The 25,276-nt window shown below is 35.8% G+C and overlaps 1 protein-coding gene across 11 annotated transcripts in view; it reads right to left on the bottom strand.

The window, feature by feature from the left end:
* DMD (dystrophin) overlaps positions 1-25,276 on the bottom strand; it is a 1,302,935-nt gene that overhangs the window by 380,355 nt on the left and 897,304 nt on the right. For all 11 annotated transcript variants that reach the window (XM_086766697.1, XM_086766715.1, XM_086766672.1 and 8 more), the window contains one exon: positions 18,109-18,273. In XM_086766697.1, coding sequence (XP_086622823.1) covers positions 18,109-18,273 — 165 coding nt within the window. The remainder of the gene's footprint in view (positions 1-18,108; positions 18,274-25,276) is intronic.

Raw genomic sequence — 25,276 nt, 5'->3', positions numbered from 1 at the left:
TGACACCCTATTAATACACGTCAACAGGCAACTGAGTAGTTTCAGGATACTGCTCCATCAATCTGTCCCTGAAGAGAACAAAAAGGCAGCAACCCTAACATGGCCTCCAATGGTTTGCTTGCAACAAAGAGACAGTTGTTAACTAGCCTGTACAGGATCCAGGAGAAGAGCATACTCCCAGAGCAGAGCCTGATGTCTGCTCTTGGTTGCAAAGGCCAGACTACTACTAAAGCTAACAGGAGTCGTCCATGCTCATGTCCATCAGTTTTTAGAGAATATCAAAGCCATAACTTCTTTAAAGTCCTGATTCAAGATCATTGACTCCTCTGCCACAGTCACTTTGCTCGTTGTGGGAGGATGCCTGTGGGGCAGATGCAGCACTGTCTCTGGGACACAGAGCTGACTCTACTGGAATTGCACAACTTCTGAACTGCCCGTGAAAGGAATAGTAATACCACTTCTGGGCTAGGTGATGAATATGTTAAATAAACTTTTCACACATATGCTAAATCAAAATACATCATCATTGCAAACTGCTGTTTCTCAAACATGTATAAACAACAGGAGTTAAACAGAGGCCATCTTCTTTCCACGACATACCATCTATGAATTTTCAGTGGTGTTAAAACGGTGCATTCAAACTGATGAAAGTCTACTGCTGAATAAGCCACAATGGCTTCTGCATTTCCAACATGTCAGTTCAACCTGCTGAACAAATTTACAGGCTGAAAAAGTGGCAGAGACTTGTCTACAGCCCCATCTGGACTATGAAAGTGTGTTGATACAGCTCAGAACTTAGAAAATTCATACTCTCTAGCTGAAACCAATATATTGACTAAACCTCTGGTATGTATGCCAATGGAAGAGAAAGTTTGATGGCTTGGCATATGTTATTTCAAGAGATGGTAACTATCCTAGCAGACACAGACAGGCTGTTTGACATATGCTGCACATATACTAGGAGGCCCAGACAACTATCTACAGCATTTCAGACTGCATATTGGTCTGTATTAAGAATCACAAGCACTGATTCACCTTCTCTGGTAATGCTAGTAAAACTTTTGGGATTGATTTCCCAATGAGATTATGCCCACATGACATTTTTTGCAGGGACAAGTAGGAGAAGCTCAGGGTGATTAAACCTTTGTCTTCATGGTGAAGTGCAATGCAAAAATGGAAACTTAATTACAACCTTCAAATTAAAAAATATAACTTTGAAATTAATGTAGTGAGTTTTTTTTAAAAAAAGCCAGTACCTCTTTTTATCAAGACACTACATTAAATGAAGATTAAAGAAGATAATTTATTCACAGGAAAACAGAAGCAGTAAGCAATTCCCTTCTACTTTACTGATAGAGACAAAGCAGTGATGCTTAGCAAGCAAATATACTAAATCTAGAATCTAAAACAATTTGGAGGCTTTTAATTTCAAAAGACTTTTTCGAAATAATCAGACATAAATCTCCATATATATTTGACTTGATAACAGAAAATTACTATTAATTATATTTTTCTTGTCTTTTAGACAAGGGAGAGTAACTTGTAACTAGAATTCTCTGAGGTGGATTTTCTTACTCATGCACACGAAAACCTCAGCTAAGGTGTATTGAAATATTCACTCCTATCTTTCAGGTTACTATTCCCAGATACTTTAAGGAAAAAGCTATAAATAAATGGCAAGGTTCTGAGTGCATCTTTTCCTCACAAGTAAAGAAAGGGAAGTAGATAGAAAGCATTATTATATTCCCATCTTCAAGAATTCTGGTTCTAAATAAGTGACCTCATTTTTTCTTTTGACTCAGCTCTGCACATTCCCATTCATGGAGCAGGCTAACAAGCTAAGCCACCACAAAGAAGAATGGTCAGAGGAGACTTAATTAAAATACATCAAAGATCAGCGATACCACAGTGAGCATTGGATCTTGATGGTAAGTCAGACAGTACAGTCAATGGCATTTATGTATTTGCTTTAGATATTTATACAAGATTATTAGAATACATCCAAGACATGCTATTAACAGTCCTGTGGTCATATTGACATGGGACCTAATCCACCGGGGGAAAAAAGTAGTTGCCAGTATTTAAACTTCCTGAAAAAAAGACTTTAACCAATCTTGACAAAATTCAAGGAGAGACAAGCTTGTACCTCTGTTCTTTTCTATATAGCAGATGAAAAGGTTTGATAACTTCCTGAATATTTTACTTATCTCTATACAGAAAGAAAAAGGTCTGTGAACATCTAAGTTAAATAATTTAACTTCACCTTCCTGCCTTAGGATTTTGCAGAAAAAAAAAAACAAAACAAAAAACCAGCAAACAAACCAACCAAAACCCAAGTAATTCTATTTAAAGACCATTCCATCAGTGGCCTAAGTAGAAGCTTAATGTAAAACTGCTTCATCACTAAAAATATTCTGTAACTAGTGGACAAGAAATTTTATGCATCTCTCTCTAAAAATACCATATTAATGAGTAAATAAAATAACTATTCTTTCCACCATTATCTTAAATCACTGTTCTTTTAAATATATGAGACCCAAAGTACGATCCCAAGGCAGTGTTAGAAGCTGTCTTAATGGGGAAAAGAATATTGTGAGATTCATCCAGCTTTTTAAAGTGTGCAAAAGATAGTCAATATGATTTTAATGAGACCAGAAAATTGATACAACTATAGCTCTTGACCTATGTGAGCAATTTTTGAAATGCTTCAGAGGAGAAACAATTATTTCATGGAAAACAGCACTACGTGAAGGACCTCTTCCTTGTAAAAGTGCAACAATTCAATTTAAGAGCTCATAACTACTTTCTAAACCTACGAGTGCAGCCTTTGTGCAGTTTGTAAAATATGCAGCCACTGTGTCCATTAAGACCTGGTGGTGGTTTTCATCATTCCACTCCTTGCAATACCTCTTATTCCTGCTACTGGAAAAGGGAAGGAAAGAAAAGAAAAAGGAAATCCTCTGCAATGAAATGGAACTAAGAAGTTCCCCAAACTTAAGCCATGCAAACAAAGTGCCTGAAATGGCAATCCCCACCAGTTTGCAGAGTGAATTAATGTTTTTTTCCAAAGCACATTTTCCTGTTGGCTATCAGAAATTTGTGAGCTTCCTCTATACAGCTAGAGGAGATGAAATCCAGTCATCTCTTCCCCACACAGAGAAATTCGTATCTATCCATTGCAGTTGTCTGTCCTGAAAAGGAAATTTCCTGGAGGTACTGAAGATAGACTAAGTTATTAGCTGTAAAGACATGACCTGCAGATATAGCATATGAAAATAATTTGGCTATACCAAATAACATATACTGATAAAGCATAGTTAATCATCCAGTTAAACTGTGAAAAGGTCCAGTAGGAAGAATTCTTTGAGATTTTATATGATTCAGAATATTTTATTTTGAGGCTGGACAGGACACAGGATGAAACAGCTGCTCCTGTTCCACCTAGACTGCCTTAGTTCCAGTGCATAATATAAGAGAGATAATAACAAAGCCAGGAGAACTGACAAAGAAGGAAATTTGGCAGAAAAATATAATGAGAAATTCTTGTGAGAAAATAAGGGAAGTCCCAATAATTTTACAAGATCTCTCTTAGTTACATGCTCTTTTAGATGCTGAAGAGTAGCAGCTTAAGGGGAACTAAAGTTAGTTACATACAGTAGTAGATCAAGACTACCATCATAAGCAACTTGACTGGCAAGTGAAATTTGGTGATAATTACAGAAGTATTGAGTCACTGAACTTGTTTAAATCTTCTTGTAAACAAGAAAAAGAATTTCTTCTCTCTCATTGCATAATGTCAGTTGAAATAAACTGAATTAAAAATCATTTAACTTGGGACAGAGACATTTATTTATTTTACCATCTAGTTCATGGTTGTTAATTCCTCTCTCTCTTAGGTCAAGGCTCAGATGAAATTTTCTTCCTCTTTTCAAGTTTAATAAACAAAAAAAAATATTTTCAGAGGTGTATCTGGCTACAAAAGGAAATCAGAAAAAAAATACTACTGTTCTAACATTGGTTTGTTGATTTTAACATGTTTTCAGATACGCCTATCTTCTGGTGTTAGTCTTTAATACATAATTTAAAAGGAATATTCATGAGGATATATTTCTGCAGTTTCTCTTCCAGTAGTTACAGTGGCATATATTACTGGAAGAAATGATAAAGATTGCTTCTCCAGTACTCTGCTTCAGCAGCAGAAGCAGGGGTAGAATTCAGTAAATGGAATTTAGAATTTACGTTTTTACAGTTTGGAAAATATGCAATTTGCTCATTGCCAACTGTCTAGTTTGCAACTGTGAATGGCTAAGACATATCCACACTCTGGTGGTGGCATATTTTTTTTTTTAAATTTCCATGAGTGAGTAAGTATGTTATCAGAAGTTTATCTTTTTAAAATTTCACTCATTCATCTTGCTATGAACACAGAAAAATCTAATCACAAAGTAAGGAACAAAAAACCAAAAAAACTAGGAAGCAAATACTACTTAAAAGTGCCCAGTGTGAAACAGTAGCCACAGCACAGATTTACATGGATGTACTGGGTACAGCTGGGATGAAGGTAATTTTCTTCACAGCAGTCCATATGTTCTCCATTTATGATAAAAACAGTGTTGATAACACAGGCATGTTTTAGATATTGCTGAGCAGCACTTACAGCAACCTTTTCTGCTTCTGACACCACCCCACCAGTGAGCACACTGTGGGTGCACAAGACATTGGGAGGGGACACAGCTGAGACAGCTGACCAAAGGGATATCCCATGCCAAATGACCTCGTGCTCAGCAATAAAAGCTAAGGGAAGAGGAGGAAGTAGGAACATTCAGAGTTACAGAATTTGTCTTCCAAAGTAACTGCTACATGTGATGGACCCCTGCTTTCCTGGAGATGGCTGAACACCTGCCTTCTGACAGAAAAGTAGTGAGTGAATTTCTTGTTTTGCTTTGCTTGTGCGTGTGGCTTTTGCTTTACTTATTAAATGATCTTTATCTCAATCCATGAGTTTTCTCACTTCTGCCCTTCTTATTCTCTCCCCCATCCCATTGAGGGGGTAAATGTGCAAGTGGTTGTGTGGGGCTGAGCTGCCTACCAGGGTTAACCCCCGACAATGGTTTAGAAATAATTCCCACCCACCAGTAATCTTCTTTCACTGAAGAATCTGTCATATCTAGCAGGTTGAGTGTCTTTACAAGAGTATCTCACAAGAGTTAAGTTTTACAGCACTATGCCAAATATCTTAAAGCTACATTTACTTGGAAATTTAGCACAAAACCCACAATGGGATTGAGTATTTTCCAAATTATCACTAACGTTATTGTGAGAAGGAACTAAGATTCTTTTAGGTATGTCTTTATTTTTACTTAAAATACCAATCAAGAAATAAATCAATTTTTACTTAAATATAAATCAAATTAATACCAATCAAATCAAGCTTATTCAAATATTCATCAGGTACCAAAAATTCCTGTAGTTAACAATGTACAAAAAAACTAAGGAGATATACATTCCCTGCCTTTATTATTTACTACACAGCAATCAATTCAAAGCAAACGAAGTCAAAGCTAATAGGACTTCGTGCAGATGTAAGTGATCACTTTTATCGGCTTTTCTTCAGATTCCAGTACTTTAAATTGTATGTGATCAGTAGAGCAAAATATACAATCTTACAGAAGAGGAGTTACTGTTTAATAAATAACACGCTATTATCAAAAAGAAGAATGTTCAAGAACTTTCAAGAATTGTGTTCTGAAGAGAAATAAGGTTTTCTATTAAGAAAATAGCATTTGAAAAAGAACACAAACAGTGAGATTGTTAGAAAACTGTTTTCTGAATAGGAGAAGAAATATCCTATTTCTGAAAACCTAGCTATACTGAAGTAAGCTATAGTTTTAGTACTGACTTCACTTGGTAAACCTTGGTAAACTGCTCTGTCATTTCTATGAGTTTCCTCCTATATTTATTTGTCCATTTATATTAAACACAGTTTTCTCTGGCAATCTGAACATTACCTGAGCTGTTATTAATAGTACAAAGAGGAAGGCCAAAGATAAAGCTGAGGTACAACCTTGCTAACTTCTAGGTAACTCACTCACACTTCTAAAAAGGTTATGTTTTCAAGAACAAAATCATATCTTGATTTATTAGTCATCCATTATTTTCTAGAAAAATACTACCACATGTGAAATACTTGATCACCTTTCAAAAATCTTTCCTCTCCCGAGACACTGGAACACAGATACATTTTGCAATCCATCCTTAAGGCTGCAAAGTCTGTTACAGATTAAACAATTTACAAAGTTTACTCATTAAGAAAGGTTTGCCATGTTTTCACAATCTATTTACAGTTAATATTGTTTAATATTCTTGCACTTGAAATATATTTTTTCAGAAGAGGTTTCAAAATAAATTATTTAAAATCTAAGTGCTCAAAGCTCACAAAGAAAATATTGAGCAAGTTGCTCCTCAAAGTCTCATTAAAAGATTCCTTGATTTATGCGCAGAATATCAAGCTCTAGTTCTATGAGTTGATTAAATCGACATTTACTGCAGATCTTAAAAATGCATTGAAAATAGGAATAGTTTAAATAATCAAACAAAATTTCATCAGAAGTTTTCACAGTTCAACCTTTTGCCAAATCAGGCACAGATGCCAGAATTCAAAGAAATAAATCTCTAGGGTACATATTTCTTATGTGGACGAACTATACTACCTCTTATTGTGTACAAAAACTACTCATTTAAAAGGATGTTGGCAAAGTGCAAAGGTAAAAAAAAGACTTAAAATCTGACTTATCTGGCCTAGCTTGTCAAACAGACACTGACAAATGAAGGTTGATGGAATGAAAAATACAGCCATGTCCAGTCAGTGCTTTCATTCTCTTGTGTGGGTGAATTTTCTTTTATTTGTCTACAATTAGGTTTGCTATTCCTCAGTTGTGCTTTTCTAACTGGAGGTTGTCGAGTATATAATGAAGTGATTGACAAGAGTTGACAGCTTTCCTGTTGTCATTCAAAGCTTATCAAGGACAAAATCCAAATACAAGTTATTTCTAAGAATAGAAAGTTATTTATTTTTTTTAAGGAGGGCTTATTTTTATCTGCAAAAAAAAAAGTGAATACAATATGCTATTTTAAATATATGGCAAGTGACTACCACGGACAGTAAACAGGTATAAATACTATACTCAGAGACAGTTCAAGCTTCTTCAGTAGTATAGGCAACAATCAAGATTGTGTAAACCTTGAAAAAGAGGACTCGGGTATAGAGGACTACAGGAGGGGTGAGTGATGACCCAGAAGGTAAGGAGGGAATAAAGGGAAAAGATTCAGAAACTGAGTAAGCAGGGAGAAAGGATCAGTGAGATTGCAAGAGGATTAGGAGGCAAGGTGGCTGGAAAGAATAAAGTGTTTTTTAATATTATCTTGAGAAGAAGCTTTGGAAGGGTCAAACAGGATTTCAGTGAGCTAGAAGTGGGAACAGAAATTTCTGCATTTTGTCAAATCATTCCCTACCTGAAGCATTATTTCTCCAACCATTCCTTAAAATGCAGGGACTCGCATTTCTGTTCATCCCCTCCGTGTCCTCATCATCTATAGTCACCTATATCTGTCACAATCGCCGTCTTCCAGAGAAGATGGCAGTGCTGAGATAAAGACCTGGAAGAATTCCCAGGAAGTGCAGCTTTAACCTCCTCTTGTGGCTGGAGGAGGTATGCTGACTCCTAAGGCTTATAGGAGGTAGGAGGTGGAGGAGTAGGCACTACTACCTCCGTCCTCTCCCCAGATCATTCCTTCCACCTCGCACACATCCTGGGCTCTTCAGAAGAGGTAAGGAGCACCATCAGTAGGCATTTATAGAACTTGTAGGATAGGGTTGTCCACATTGAAATAGAGCATCTCCAGTTCCTCCTTTAACAGCAGGGGAACTGGAATCAAACTCAGCATACCAGGTCATTTGATCCCAAAGAGTAAAGCATTGCAGTGGCAACGTATTTGTGGAAGCAAAGTTTTACACACAAATAAACCCCACACAAATTTATACAGTGGTAACATGCATGTTATTAAAATAAAATCCAGAAATGCAAAAGAAAAACTACGCACAGTTAGCTCAATGTATCCATTTATTACACCATGCAGCATGTTCAACCAGAAAAATACAGAGGAATATGAAATGAGATTGAATGAACATCTGTATTTTCATCTATTAATAAGTTTTTTTTTTCTATCCACTTTTTATATTTGCTGTGCTTGTTTAAAAAAAAAAAAGTAAAAAGACAGAGGAGAAAAGATACTGGTTTACATACACTTTGACCCAAACTAGTTAATGGGTTCTTTCACTAATTTAAGCAGATTAATTCTACAATCAAAAACTAAATCCAGGTTTTGAGAATATAATAGACAGCTCAGAAGGTGAAACAGCTCTTAAAATGCAGAATTTAACAAAAACCTTAGCCATGGAACTAAAATCACAAGACCTGTATGCCTAACAGACAGTGTTAACCACAACACAGAACACATGTCCCTGTTGAAAAATTCAAGGGGTGAAATTCAGACAAAGAGATACCATCAGAAAGAAGTTTTACCAGACATTCACTGTCCATCTAGCCAGTGGCTATCAAGGTCTTGCACATATAACCAGTGAATCTGTAACTTTCCAGAGATCGAGAGGAGGCCAAAGGCATTTGTCCTGAAGCTCTCTACTATCTGTTCTAGTTTTGTTTAGTGGGGGGGGAGGCTAAGGTGGCAGCTTCTGTAGGAAACTGCTGGAAGCTGCTCCCCTTTGTTCTGTGGACTCAGCTGGGCCTAGGGCAGACCCGCTGCTGGCCAAGGCCAAGCCAATTGGTAGCAGAATGTTCCCTAATAACGCCTCTGCAATAATGTATTTAAGAAGGGGAAAAACAGAAAAAGAAAAAAAGAGAGATGTGAAGACACTGAGCGGGGGCAGAGAAGGGGACGCGTGAGCCTTGTGGGGCTTGCAGGCCTCACCCTCTGGCCTCCCGCCAAGCGGCCAACTGGGCCCAACTGGGCCCGGCCTGGCTGCAGGAAGTGGAGAGGAGATGAGATGTGAAGAGATCCTAAAAGGCATCTGCCTGCCTGTTGTGAATAATTTCTTGAGAGGAATGGCTGCAGACACCAAGGTCAGTGAAGAAGGAGGAGGAGGAGTAACGCGGCTCCTGGCCAAGATTGCCCTGCAGCCTATGGTGACGACCATGGTGAGCCAGGCTGTCCCCCTGCAGCCCATGGAGGTCCACGGAGGAGCAGAGATCCACCTGCAGCCTGTGGAGGACCCCACATTGGGGCAGGTGAATGCCTGAAGGAGGCTGTGGCCCGTGGAGGGCCCACTGGGGCAGCTGTTCTAGAGGGACTGCACCCTGTGGAAGAGATGACCCATACCAGAGCGGTTTCACAAAGGACTGTGGTGTATGGGTGGGACTCCACGATGGAGCAGGGGAGGAACGTGAGGAGTTCTTCCCCCGACCATGAAGCAGTGGTGTAAAACAACGCGTGATGAACTGACCACGACCACCATTCCCTCTTCCCCCCTGTGCCGCTCGAGGGGGTGAAGGTAGTAGGGATCATGTTAAGCCTGGGAAGAGGGAAGGGTGGGGGGAGGTTATCTTGTTCTCTGTCTCATTATCCTGCTATTTTTAGTAATAAATGAATAGTTTTCCCCAAGTCGAGTCTGTTTTGCCCGTGACGGTAACTTTAAGGATTTCTCCCTGTCCTTATCTCAAACCTCGAGCCTTTTTCCTTATATTATCTCCCCATGTTCTCTCGGAGGGTGAGGGGAGTGAGAGAGAGACTGCATAGTCTGGTCCCGGTCAGGGCTAAACTACGACAGTAGTTAAAAATAAGCACACATGTACATATTTGATATAAGTGGTTCTTTTTTTTGACTGTAAAACATCCTTTAACTCCTGCTTAAAGTATTTTTCTAAAGCCTTAGCACTCCACAAATGTTACATGGACTACATCGTAAAAGTGCAATCTGACTGTAACAGATTGTCAAATGTTAATTTTATCTTAGTCACAGTTGTGGTAGGTTGTGATAGAAAAGTTTTTACTTCTGTTTTGTCTTATCCAGTCATTTTGATTTTTACATATTTAAGAAAGCCCTGTTATTCTCCTTCTGTTAGGCTGAAATCTGACTTCTGAATCTAACTGTTTTTAAAGCCTTCTGTAGTTTTTCCAGTAAGCAAGAGTTCTGGGAATATCTAATGAAAATTCTCGCTGACTTGAGGTCCTGCCATGTGTAGAATTGGGATTAAACAGGATGATGAGGAAATAAATATTTAAAGGAAAATATAACTGAGAGAAATAAAGAGAAAGTGTTGGTTAGACTTTCTGAAGGTATTTTCTTAAGCTGCCAAACAACTAGTGAAGCATAACTCATTACCCTCCTATCCAGGATTCCCTTTATTCTTTTTCTTGCAGGTGAAGTAAATCTCAGCAGAACAGTGAGTAGGAGGAAGTAAAGGTCAGCATCTGCACAACTTCCTTTAGCCATAATTCTGGTGCTCTACAGATTGTTGACGCTGTAGGCAAAGCTATTTCAAAGTGTAAAGTATAGGTCTATATCCACATGTTCAGAATAATATATCCCTAAAATGTTTAAGTGTATTAAATTTGGATGGCTGCATCTGAATAAATACATTCCAAAGTGCTCATGTATGTCCTTAATATTCCACAAAGGAGGCAATGCAGAAGCAACTATACCTTCCATTATAGCAACATTTGCCACCTACTTAAGACTCTGATTAGCTGACTCAGCCAAAATAAGCTTGTGATTAAAGATAACCACATTATTATCAAGACCACAAAAACAATTGGTTTGACCACAACAATAATTGCTTTTTGATCTAATACTAATTAGATACTCTATATTTGCTTTCCTGTCCAAATTAGAACAACAGTACTGATGGTTAACAAACAGTTTAGGAGAAAATTCGATTACTGTCTGTTAATGTAGTATTGGAGCATTGTTTGGCAAACAAAGCAGTGACAGAAAGATCTAAACAAACTCAGTAGAGGAAAAATGTGCAGGTTTTAAACTCAGCTGTTGAAGTACTCTACCATAAGGTGTGGATAACTGTCCATACTTAGAAATTAGAAACCAGTCTTGTTTTGGTTTGTTTGTTTTTGAGAAAGCTGCGCTGCAGTTCAAGCAGGAAATAATTCAGAAAACTGAAAGGATTCCTTTACAGAGCAGGTCTGACTGGATGATAAGAGTAGTATCTTCTGACCTTATATTGAATCAGCTATACTAATTCTGTGCATTTTTCTGATAGACGACAAATAGTTGTCTGTTCAAAGTCAGCTGCAGGGTTGCTATATACTATGTGGTAGCTAGAACTGTTTCTGTGTAACAGGTGTTTCCTATAAAATGTTAATATTCCAACAGTATAGGAGGGCTTGTTTTAGAGGCTTTTGCTTATATTAATATTTATAACAAAAAGAATACTTGTCATAATGTTTTTCAATTATGCCTAGGTTAAAGAGAACAGTGGAGATCATCCTATTAGAGGTTTGTGCATGTCCGCACCTCAGTAACTGCTAGATAGCTTGCTCTGCTGTTAGTCTAGTATCCACTGCTGTTAGACGGATAACTCCCCACACCTCCGTATGTTTCTAGCCCGAAGAACTGACAAAGTACCATAGAAAACATATCTCAAAAAAAACCCAAAAATGCCACGAACTTGAAAGAAGTAGAGAGCCCAACAAGCAGGGCAGAAGTGGAGTTAGTGCTGTTTGGATTGGGATCCAGATTTGAAAAGGCTAAAGAAAACCTTACATAAAAATTCACTCTCTGAGAGACAATACCTCATATCATCCATGTTATCCTGCAGGACCTCAGTGTTGCACTTAGAGGATATAGTTGTACTAACAGTTGAGAAGCAGCTATCACTTCCTAGGATTCAGGTTTACTCATGTGACTAAGGGCTGTGGCAATACAACCAGAAAAACCATTAAATTTGAATGCTCAGGAGTTATGAAACACACATCTTTAGCTGTGGATTTTTATTGACAAGGAATGAAAAAAGTCATTCAACAACAACTGAAAGCAAGACCAGGAAAATGGGCTTCACTCTAGCCATATGTCACTAGTACTGAGAGAAGTACTGGTAAAAAAATTACCAGCAGGTAAAAAACAACCATACAGTAAAAGCTGAACTTTGACGTGTCTACACTGAAGGTGTCTCCTGCCATGGCTATAGCCAATGGCTATAATACCAATAACCTAGACACCAGTACTGGTAGAAGGTGTACTGTAAACAAAGCTGTACAGTTAACTATTTCACTCTTTTTCTGTTTTATAATGTAGACAATTTTTGTAGTATTTTCTTTGCACCATTTTGTAAAATTGGAAATTCATTATGATTTCATCTAAGTTTGTGAAGAATTAATACTAAATCATGCAAAATAGCTATCAGAATGAGAACAATTCCAAGTCAAAGAGCAAATGTACAGAAAAGTCATACTGTTATCTTGGAAAACTAGAAAAGTCCATGGACTTGTAAAAGACACAATATGAAATATATTCTAGATGCATGAGAAGCTAAGTTGAAGGCACATTGCAAATCTGGAAATGTTCCAGCATTCGCAAGTAGCAGTAGAGTCAATAAATTCTTATAGATGTAGATTTCGTGCTTTACCTATGCATATACATAAGTATTTCACAGGAGCAATCTGTATGATGCTATTATTAAGACGAGAGATTATGTCAATGTGGTAAAACAAATATTCAACATCTACAAAGCACTAAGTTCTATCTTAAAACTTTAAATTGGCAGTCTGCAAATCTGCATTTCAATGTTGATTTATTTGGACAGTTTTTATTTTTTTTTTTTTAAATCTTTTACTGTTTCTAGAAGAAAACTGTAATCAAGGATTAACAACATTAGTGAAGTAAATACTACTACAGATGTTTTTTAAATCCTGGGAATAAAGAATCCTTTCTCTACTCTTATTTATTAAATGAGAAATGAGTGAGTTATTAAAGCCAATTTGGCATTTTGTAAACCACTACTAAATTTTACGGTGCCTAACTGAAGGCCTGAGTTCTAATTGTGGCACTGCAGTCTCTGAAATTATATTCAAGAAAATTATGAAGACAAATTATATTGGCATAAAATATATTAGGGTTTCCTGAGCCGTGCTTTAATTCCCTAAAGTAAATATAGAGCTATGATAGCCGAATGAGGTGAGAGTAAATAAAATTTTTTATTCATTGAGGTATGTATTTTATAGTAAATGCTGTTATAAATTGCAGTATATTTCTTGAGACTGAATAAAAAGTTTTGTTTCAACAATTTCATAGTGTTTACATTTCTTTGAACCTTTTTGCTGCTTTTTAAACTGAAATACGTATGTGCTTTAGAAGGTAAGATGTTGCCCAAAGCCTTAATTGACACAAAACATTCCAGAGATCATAGGACTACAATGTGCTCCAGCATGTTCCTTGGTCACCCCAAGGTCCTACTCTACAAAGGTGACCAAGGAACATGCTGGACTTGTTCCATCTCTTTATGTCTGCATCTTCTCATCTCCTGTTTCCTAATTGCATTACAGCAAAGAAAGGAACCTGTTCCACTATATACTTTTGTACTAAACTCTGAGTACAAGTCTAGGAAACAATTGGTATTAACCATCTGGAAACATTATGTAGGGCTGGAGGAGGCTGATGTGATGCTATGTAATTATTCACCTGCAAATGCCTCTCTAATAAAGGGTTAATAAATGTGAGGGAACAGAGAGAGAGCCTTTTCTTAAATAAGTGATTATATCGCATTGGGCAAGAACATGCATTATGTCATCCTGTGCTAATGCAAGGGCAACACACCAGTTGGGATTTTGAAATCCAGGATATAGGTAGGCTGCTGAGCATTGGCTGGACACAGTCACAGTCAATAGTGGTACCAGTCTGGATTCAGCACTGCAAGGATATGTACGAGGGCAGAGGCATAAGAGACCACTCTTCAGGAACTGAGAAAGTACTGAAAAAAAAAAGATGTTAGCATTATTGGAGTCCTACTGCCCCAAGACCAAGTGCTCTCATGTCCATAACCTCATATTACATGGAAGCACACAGTCAGCACCCTGGGTTGAGATCATACAGAGCCACAGAGTTACCATCTGAAAGCAGAAGAGGACTGCATGACTAAGTCAAATGACACAGAAAATGAATGATGCCAGTGGCACTGAACCAATCCCTTTCAAAAAACTAGTTTACATCCTTCCCTGAATATTTACGTGATGCCAAGAGTAATGAACTAAAAGGGAAAGGGCATACAGCCAAGCTCTGCAGCATGACTGCCCATGCTATGTAATTGGGAGGCTTGCTTCTGGCATGGGATAAACTGCACTGTCTGAGACAGTGCCCAGGCATGGTCAGAGATTAAATCAGCCATAGATGCAGCAACAGGCAGTTTGAATGCAGCTATCTCATTTTGGGGGGGGTAAGAGCATTGCTAAAAGGATGTAAGCTGTGCTGCATCAGTTGACCTCTAGGCCAAGAAAATGGTCCTAACCACTTCATATTTACTAATACAGATGTAGTCTTAAGAGCTATAGGAGGAATTCCGATCTCTCTTCCTGTCACCAAGCCCAGTTAGGTGTTTGGGTCTTAAAAGTCACACTGTTTTGTAAAGCTCTCTGTAAAAATATGTAACAATTTCTGCTTTGGTTGCACCTTTGCTACTCTCATTGAATTGTTTTGTGCCATCATTAAAGGTTAACAGTGCTGGCGCTTTTGGTTTTTTTTTGATCTAAGTGTAAATTTAAGGGATTTCTCATCTATTTTTAATAGTTGAATTTTGCACAAGTGGAAAAATGTATGAGCTTTCAAATTTATACTAATTCACAGAAATTGCAAGTTGTCAGTATGAATTGTGCAACTGAAATTCACAGATATTCTCCTTTATGTATTTATTATGCATGTATCATATAGATCAATATTATTTAAAAGGTTAAATCAGATTATCTGATAAGGACATGCATTTATTATATCCCTTGATTTATGGAGGAAACTATGATGTTAGTTATCAGATTATAGCTGCACTCCAGAAGTAAAGGTTACTGCAGTTTTGAGAGAAATAAATCACTATATTTTGGAAAATTCTGTCAGACTAATTCTAACTAGTGCTTTAGATACACTGACCAAAGTGTATGAAGTTTTAATTTCAGCTGCCACACATTTCTGTAACTGAAATTTGCTACAGGTAAGCAAAAATGCAAGAAATCTGCTTTAAAATAGGTGTATTATTTTAACATAAGATTTGTAACTTGTTAAAGGCATCCTATGCATTCATTTAAAATAAACACATATTCCCATCCTCTTTCTCTCCTGCCTATCCTACCCCACCTGTTCTTCTCATCATTGATTTTCACCTGCTTCTGAGGCCAGAAAATTTATAACACTCAGTATTTTGTGGCTTTTAGAAGTGAATGTCCGTACAGTAACTTATAGTAATCTATATCCAAATTTTTGCCACTCACATTAGTTTTGGAACTCTTTTCCCAAATAAATAACTTAGAAAACAAAAGAGATAGGAGAGGACTTAATGGCTGAGGAGGAAGGAGTATATTACCCTGCAGGTTTAGTAATAGTATGAAGAACATTGACAGAAATTTCATAAAAGGCAATGTCCTAATTGAAATTAAAATTAGAATTTGTAAGCCATTATGTCAAATCCTACTACAAAAATAGTCAGGTTTTCTTGAGGACATACACGAGCCTGCTCTTTTTGCCTCAAGTGCTATATTGACAAGTTTGATTGTCAGTTTTAAATCTCTTCTTCATACCTTCCAGGTTTTTAGAGTATCTAAAAAGATTCTTTGTAAAATTTCTCATCCTATCTCTTTTCTAAGAATATTATCAATAACTTTTCATTCTACTGGATGATCATCAGACTCACACTTGCTTCTGAAAAAATGAGTTATTAAATCCTGTAGAAGATACTTCACAGTTCTCTGGATATTGGTGAAAGAATTAAAATGGTGGTAGAACAAATGCTGAATATTTATACACTGTTTGGGAACGCTAGTGCAAAAGACTTGGCTGAATACATCCCTTCCATAGGTAATCATGCAGATGTCCTTACTGTTTTAAAGGTAGCTTTAGCTATACAGGACAGTAATTTAAAAATACACATAAATATAGTCATGTCAACAGTGATTCAAGAGCACATGTATTCACATGCTTGAACAACTGTAGGACAGTATGTTAGCATGGGTCTGAAATACGGGTTTGAAGTGGAATATAAAGTTGAATATTGTCACAAATAGGCTGCTTTTCTAAATTATATCTACTCTTTTTTTTTTCCTGCGTGTTTTGTCATGATTAAGTCTCAAAACTATACTTATTCTTAACCTGAAAAAATTTTAAGAATCCCACTTGCCTCCAGAGATATTTAATATAGAGTCTTTAATGCAAGAGATTCTCTCCTTGAAGAAAATTGCAGTCAATATTTTAAGATGTTAAACCTATGTATTTTAAAACAATCCAGATAGATAACATGCAAATAAAAGCTAACATACTTCATATGCTTACAATATTATAAACAACTAGCTGTTTCATCTACATTTAAAACTGGTCAAGCTTTAAATCTAAGTCGTCTAAATTTATCCAGGAAAGAAATACAGGATAGTCTTTCACAGAAAGAAAGTTTATTTGCCTTTCTTTTTTTTTTTTCTTAATTTTTTGTATTCTTTCAATAGCTTTTCAGACATATTCCTGTCACATCACCATAAGAGGTCTGAAAGAGCCAAGCAGAACATTTCTTTCACAAGCAGTATGAAAAGCAATACTCTTATAATTTGCAGCAATTTAGCCCTGCTTTTATTTTGCATAAACTTTAATAGTGGAATAATCCTAGAAATAAAGGAAACAAAATGGAAAAAAAATATAGATGAATCATCTCAAAATTTTTGTTAAAATATAGGAAAGAAGGATAGATAATTTTCTGGAGAGCAAAATTCCATTACTCATTCAGTATATATATACAGACTTTTGTAAAGAACTATACTAATTTCATCTTTTAAAAAGGGAATGAATGTCATTACTGAACTTGTTGTCAGTTATAGGACTGCAACAGGACTTGGGATTGACTGCTTTATATAATGCAATTGTATGACATAAAAAGTGTTTTGGCATGAAAACAGTTCCTTAAAAGAACCTAAGTTAAAGTGAATTTAATAAACAGGCTCAACAAAAACACACATATTGAGAAGCAAGTATTATTCCATTTCGTGCAAGGCAAGAAAAGTTTTAAATATTTACAGGGTTTCTTTTCACTGAAAATTGCATCATCAAAATCAATACAAAATTCACTGTCTCCTGCTTAACATTTCTCTAGGTTAAAAAGACACTCAGCTACTATTAACCAAAGAAATATGGATTTCAATAAGCTATTAAATGTTTCCTCAGTTTACGTGAAGATAAGCTCACATATGAATAGAAATAAGATGCAAGGCCAAAAGGTCCAAGTATGCACCTGGTAAGCCAAGTTGATTCCAGCAATATTTTTCATCCTTAATTTCTCTGGCTTCACCCAACCCATATACAGGCACTTTTACTATACATGTAAATATATATATATATATCAAAGATCAGGTGACAAATATTTTGCTCACAGTTACGAGACAATCAGCTTTATTCATTACTGGAATGTTACTTGGGCAGTTAGATATCTTTCCTTGCAATTTGAGAGTAATGATATGGCCCTAATTATTCTAATTTTCATGTTGTCATATTAATTTGAATGAAGTAGCTTAAATGGTCCAACACTTATATTCTGAATTTTAGTTAGCTTTGTATTAAAACATGATGTATCAACTTTTTGGGCTATTGTTTCATGTATATGATATGGCAAAAATAATAGATTATATTTATATTTCACCTTGCAACCATTGATTCCAAATTGCTCTATCACTAGAAACCATTTAATTGAAAATAAATGTTTTCCTTAATTCATAGAAATTTGAACTTCTGGACTACTGCTGACTTCTTTCTCAAAGCTATATTGTTAAAACAAATTATACAGCTGATGCTGCAACTGACTTTTTGACCACTAAATATCCTGATTCTTTTAAAAAATGAATAAATTTTACCTTAATATCAAAAGCTCCTGGCTGACCCACTTTGTTATAAAGCTCCAGCTGGTTCTTGACAGGTGTTACCCACAATATCACCTGATTTAGTTGTTGATCAAGTTCGATGAAATCCTTTAGCAGAATCTCTATTTCTTTTTGTTTCTCTGGAAGATCTTTGGACACCTGAGAAAAATACCAGAAGCCAGGTTTTTTTTTGGTGAAAAACAAACAACATAAAGTGATTTAACACTACACACATATAAATGTATATAAAATGTAAAAATACAAGTCTTATAAACTAGTAAGAGAAAGGTAAGGAAAGAGTAGACCCACCAGTCAAATTATTATGGTAGGTATCTTGCAAGTCAGTCAAAACATAGTGTTTCCTAAAACAAAAACAAAAACACAGGGACAAACCTCCCCCTGCCCTCCCCCTCAAAAAAAAAAAAAAAACAAAAAACAAACCAAAAAAACCAAAAGCAACCCGGCATCAGGTTTATCTTTTTTTTTGTTTGTTATTTGACTACTCTACTCATAGTACATAAAAAATGTGTTATTTCAGTATATGAAAATTTTAAAGGTCAACTTTTAATCAGGAAAAGCAATAGTGAAAATATGAAATTGACCATTTGAATGATATCTAACTTTTCTTGATCTCTTGAATCTAGAGATTTACAAGCATGTGTTTTCTTACAAGGTGTTTAGAGTTGCCAGTCGAGTCCAAATATGCATAAGCAGATGCATATAGTGAAGAAAAATAACAAAGAAATATAGCATCAATACTGATCAAGCCACTTGGTTCTCTGATTTGCATTCAAAACAGCTAGAGTTTTCATTAAGCACATTCTTCTGTGCCAACAATATTAGAATTTAAGAATCAGTGAATGGCATAGTTCAAATCCAACAGCACCAAAGCACTTGGTGTAAATACAGGAACATGTTGGAAATAAAAAAGCCAACACAAAGCTCCATGCTGTCCTTCCCAGATCATTTTCTATAGCTAGAGACGTGAGGTGTCAGTATACTACACAATGGGCAACAATGGAAATACATACAACAGGAGACACCACCTATACTTTAAAACAAATAATTCACAACAGTATATATAGGAAGGGATAAGAAGCAATGGCAGTTAATTATTAAAATCAACCAAGAACTATGGTTACTTTTCCATATCAAGAAAAATGAGGTTTCCCAATATTCATTGTTTTTTTTTAAGCAGGTTTCTACTAAAACAACTCTCTTATAAGTAGCAAAACATGAGGTTTCTGACACACACAATAAAATGTAAATTCATAGAATCATAGAATGGTTAGGGTTGGAAGGGACCTTCAAAGGTCATCTAGTCCAAACTCACTGCAAGGAGCAGGGACATCTCCAACCAGATCAGGTTGCTCACAGTCCAGTTCAACCTGGCCTTGAATGTTTCCAGGGATGGGGCATCCACCGCCTCTCTGGGCAACTTGTTCCAGTGCTCTATAACCCTCATTGTAAAAAAAATTTTCCTAATATCTAATTCCCTAATATTTTCCTAATATATAATTCCTAATATCTAATTCCCTGTAAAGTTAAACAGCCTTAATGGAAGCACTGCTATCATATTACCCAGGTACAGAAGAATTACTGCTGTGTACTAACTTCTAATCCCTAATTATAGTATTTTACAGAAGACAATAAATCTAAACCCATCAAAGACATGAAAGCAATCAAGGTTATTAAAAAAAAAAAAAAAATCACACAAAACCAAAGCCAAACAACCAACAGCCAAGAGAACAGGAAGAATACAAGTATTTCATGACATGTACATTTCTGTACAAATTTGGTTTGAAAATACTGATTTGTTGGCAGTAAAATAACTCCTGAACATATACTCTGCATATGATTTATTAGACTGTACTCAAGTGATATTTGTAATGCAAGTTGATTTGGCATATGTTAAATTATCTCCGTTGTTCACTATAGCCACTCCATAATATCCTATTTAATAAAAACTGACCAAACTGAGTCAAATTATTTTTTCTATCTTCCTAATCTTGTTAAACATAATAAAAACTGTCTTTCCAGAATGGCCCCAGATATGAAAGAAAACAACCAAAACCACATTTATTTCTCTTATGCATTAACTCAGTATCTATGCAGACCTTGGCCTAATTTCACAGAAGATTAGTTTCATCTTTGTTACAACTTTTGAATGTTAATCTCCAATGTTTAGTAGCTTTAATATTAATGTAAACAAGTTCCACAGAAATACTACTGAAAGTAAACAGATAATCATAGGCAGATAAAAATCCAAGCTGACTTCTAAAGATCTGAAATTTAAATTAATCTGCTTCCAATCAACATTAATCAAGCATATTAGGTCTACCACAAAAAAGAGAAATAAAAATTTCTGCAGTTTGAGGAGGGGGGAGTAAACAATGATATACTAAGGTATATTCAGTTCAGAAAAACAGAAGATAAAAGACTAGGTTTTGGTGACAGGCTGTACTTCAACCTATTGTTTAAAAAAAAAATAATATAAGAAAAGAAAGAAAAAAAAATCTCACCTATAGTAAAAGGTAAATTGTGATATAAGTAAATGCAGCCTCTTCTTACAAATTGCCTTCTGCACTAAAATTATAGCACAACCATATGATTATAATATTTTTAATATATAAATAAAAAGGAATCTAGGTCAATACGAATCAGTTCATTATACACAGAAATTTAATGTCATCTACTTTTACCACAGAGATAAAAAGATCAGTACATAAGTAATTAAAGGACTCTCCTCAAACTCAGAAGTTTAGGGTTACAGGTAAGCATTCAACAAGGCAATACCTTGTAACATCCAGGTACCGTGTTACATGTCACTGTCTGGAAAACACATTCGTAGATTCTGGATCTCAGGGATTTTGTTTGCTCACTTTTTTTTCTGTTTTTTTTTTCCCCCTCTTCCAACTCTGGCATCAAACTGTCATGTTGGCTAATCAAATTAGAGCCTGATGAGTTTAAGGTAATTATAAGTCTGCCTGTCAAACCAAGGTACTACTGCAGACTGCCTCTTGGGGGACAGCTTGTTTTCCTGAGCTAATTCTGCAGCTTACCTGAAGCATAATTTTGGAAAACCTCCATGGAGTAATGGACATGGGCATGATGACTGGGTGTCCAGATTTATGCCCTTTCTGTGGCAGAGGAGGACATATGGAGATTGGGCCTTCCAGAATCTTCCCTACTCTTTTACTTACAGTCTTCCATACTTGTTATTCACAGCTGCAGGAGCTCCACCCCTGAGGTGGGATTCTGATGCTGGTGGGACCTACAGTCATCCTACTGCCCTGCTGCCTCTGGGCTCTCTCTACAAGTTCTTGGATGCCTCTGGTGAGGAGTGAGCAATGACTTGTGTCCCACTCCAATTCTCTTTTCTACATTTCTGCTTTCAGCTCCCTTCCTCCCCCATCATGCTTTTACTTATTTATTGTCTCAGGGTAACCATCTGATGTATACCCAGTTTCATCCCCTTTAGTATCTTATCTCTTTCCCTCCTATTTAAGAAAGACTATTAGGTTTTATCAGAGAAGGGCTGGTATTCTTTTCTAAGGGGGAAGACCAATAGGAAGAGTGGCCATAAAGTAACAACTGCAGAAGAGTGAAAACAGGGCAAACACGAGACACTTTCCCCTAAGTCTGCCTAAGACTGAACACAGGCCTGATTAGAGTGTGGTTCAGGCTGACAAGGAGGACAGAGTACAAAAGACAAAAAAAAACAGAAGAAAGGACAACTTCAACTGGAACATCCTTCTAAAAATCTGGCTTAGTCTCTTGCATGCAAATTAAATATTTTGAACTTTGCCTTATTTTGTAGCAGATCAACATCGAGAACACACCTTTAGTTTGCAACCAAAATTAAAAAAAAATAAATTTGCAAGTGCAAAGGACAATAAAAGTATGGACTATTCCTTCAAAGAAAAAAATTCTGATTTCAACATCAAAGGACTATATAATTTTAATGACATGTGTCAAAATATTAATCTCAAAGCAGATGGCACATCTAAAAATTTGTACTTAAGTTCAAGTGTTAATTAAGTTAGATTGATTAGAAGCTTAGTAACAGAAAAATAGAAAAGATTTAAGCTCTAAACTGGAAACCAGTAGAAGATTCTAATTTTACAAACTGACTGGTCTTCACAATACTAAATTATATTCTAATCTTAAACTATCAGACCATTTCCCACTTATTTAATTATATGTACTCTAATTTTTGCTCTTTTCATTAAAACACTAAAAAACCCACAAATAAAATATCAGCATAGAAATGATATCTCTCAAAACATAAGAATACTCTGTGAAATTTGAATAATTGCATATTTTCAAAGTCTAGACCTTTATCTAAATCTTTTAATTTCTTCTCCCTATGAATTCTAAAATTACTTGCATTGCTTGTTTCTGTTCCATCTGAACCTCGTGTCTTGGATGATCTTCCTTCACAAGAAGCCTAAATGATACACTGTTATGTTCTTTCCGTCCCCATACCAATGTGATTAATTCAATGCAAAAATGATACATACGCTCAGCTTGGTAGTATAGATCTCCTTGATCATTTCATATGCTCCAGTTTTCCACTGCTATTTCCTACTTTAGCTTTACATAGCTATTTTCCAGTCTATACACAGTTGTGTGCATGCACTATGAGATGAATTAGCTGGGCAGATGAAAATAAATAGCAGTTCATATGATAACAGCAAGTATAAAGGGAGGGAGAAGTTGTATAAACTACGTCACCTGAGGTCAAATCATATTCTGTGACCCTGTTCTGTTTAATTCCTTATTAATATCCAGAAAATGGATTCAATTAAAGCAGTATCAAATAAAATAATAGCTGTGGAGCTACAGTTCAATCCTGTAATTCAGGAACAATGCTCAAAATGAAAAAGTTGAAACTAATTAGGTACAGACAGTAAGTAAGAAAGAATGAACAATGAGGAATAGCTTTGCAAAGGTCAGAAATGTTATTGCAAATGAATGAATTTGATAAATTATATTATTAGTAAGGCATCACTATCATTATCAGCAGCTGCCACGTGACAAAAGTAAGGAAAGCCACTGAAATGACTTGAATACATTAGATTTCAAGTGACTAATGCCTGATTTTGAATATTTCCCTTCTCTCTCACAAGTCAATGTCAAGGTCATTTCCTATTTACCTTAAATGACCAAAGAGAAGATAATGCAATTATTACACAGCTTCTTGGGAATATAGGTAAGCAGATGTATCTCTCCAACACTACATTTGTCTAAAAAGAATATGAAGAATTTTCCTAATGGTGAGTAGAGAGAAAAGAAATCCCAGATTCCAACATTTTAACAGCAGTGGAAATTTGGGTTTGGTTTTTTGGTTTTGGTTTTTTTTTTTGTTTTGTTTTGGTTTTTTTTCTCAGTATTGGATAAGGCACCCCTTTCTCTTGCTAGCTGTCTCATCAGCCTCTCAATAACACAGCAGCACTTATAAAAGCATCTTATTTTGATGAATCTGACAGAGGATTAACATTTAGCTTTCTTAATATACAAAACATTATAAATTATAATAAAGTGCAATGAATATGAGCAAAAGTATGTTGTGGGGTATCTGTGAAGACTATTAACACTGATTTTCTTGTATTCCCTGCTTGGGAGGTTCCCTCTAGCATACAAAGCACTTTAATAAAGTTGGCTTCTAATGTAGGATTAACTGGTACTGTCAGGTTTGAAAAAATTCACAATTGTTTGCATACAAAAAAAGTGAAGAATGTATAGCTGTCTGTATGAATTGCTTTCCTTATGAAATATAAAACAAGTGGCAGATTCTGCTTTACTATTCCATTTCTGCAAAAATGCAAATATTAGGAAAAAAAGGAGACAAGTAACTACATTGCAATCAGCCCACAGCATACCCAGACTTAAAGCAGGTTTTTATGCTGTCCATGCCAGGACTCAGATAATAAAGAAATAACTGAAGTCACAACAACTATTAAACGTAAGCTTCAGTCCAGACTTCTTGATAAATCACAGCTGACACTTCCATCATACTAGTAAGATCGCTACATAAAACAGCAATTCTTACAGCTACTGCTCAGAAAGTTTTATCTGCTTAAAATCAGCATCCCTAGAACATGTACAAAAGAATGATTTAAAATGGAAGTGTGATAAGTTAATTTTTATGCATCATTTCTTCATGAAAAACAATCAGTGTAAGAAAGAGTTTCATATAAGTTCAGTTTAGGAAGCCATTTAGTTAATTAACTGAGTCATTTTCATTAACAAACTCAATATTGACTTTAAAACAAAATCTACGTAATTTCTTTAAAATGATGAATATTTATGAGCCATAGTGTCTTTGACAAAGTTGGAGTAAAGACTGTACTATCAGAAGAAGATGAAAGGAGGCTACTAAAAATATATATAAAAGATTTTTATTTGCTGTGTAGCTAGTGTTTCATGTTTCCTTACAAGCCTGCCAGGACCTGACCTTGACATGTGGTTTTTTGATTTTTTTTTTTTAACTTCTTAACAGTGTATTTGTAATGTTCTCAAGTTTCATTTTTATTTATTTATTTTTTTTCCCCATTGATGTAGAAGACTAAAGCAGTCCACAAATCCAATGCACCAAACAATTTTCTGCTTCATCTGGCTGTCTAGCTTTTTAAAAAGCAAACATATTCCTAGCCCCAATGATTTGTTTTGTTTATCTTGCATGGTAATATGATTGTATATATTGCAGTCTTCTGAATATCTATATGCTTTTTATATTTAACATTTATAACTAATTTTCATTCATTCTGCTCTCTGCTATCTCAGTGATTCTCCCTTGTCAAGGGCATTTTTGAGAACAAGACTCTCTACTTTACATTTCTGCTAAATAATCTAATCCTCAATACTTTTTTTCTTTATTTTTGTTTCTTACTCAGTTCCAGAAATCTAAAAGCAGCTGAAAAGGGTTTAAAGTATGATTCCTGGATTCCTGCAGTGACTCTTAATGAAGGATCTTCTGACAGGAAAATGATTTCCAAATAAAAGTTCAATGCCCTAATTGTTCTTTCCCTGGTTTACAGCAGATATCACCTTCTCTGTCCCTCAGGGTACGTACAGTCCACGAGGCAAGCAAATGCGTGTACCTCACAGTACTGGTAGCCCGTCTGAACAGTTACCCATCAGTCAGTTTTCTTCCCAT

Source organism: Chlamydotis macqueenii, chromosome 1 (assembly GCF_036417535.1).
Source record: "Chlamydotis macqueenii isolate bChlMac1 chromosome 1, bChlMac1.mat, whole genome shotgun sequence".
Taxonomy (NCBI): domain Eukaryota; kingdom Metazoa; phylum Chordata; class Aves; order Otidiformes; family Otididae; genus Chlamydotis; species Chlamydotis macqueenii.
The sequence above is the reverse complement of the archived record's forward strand: the minus strand, read 5'-3'. Positions and strand labels throughout refer to the sequence as shown.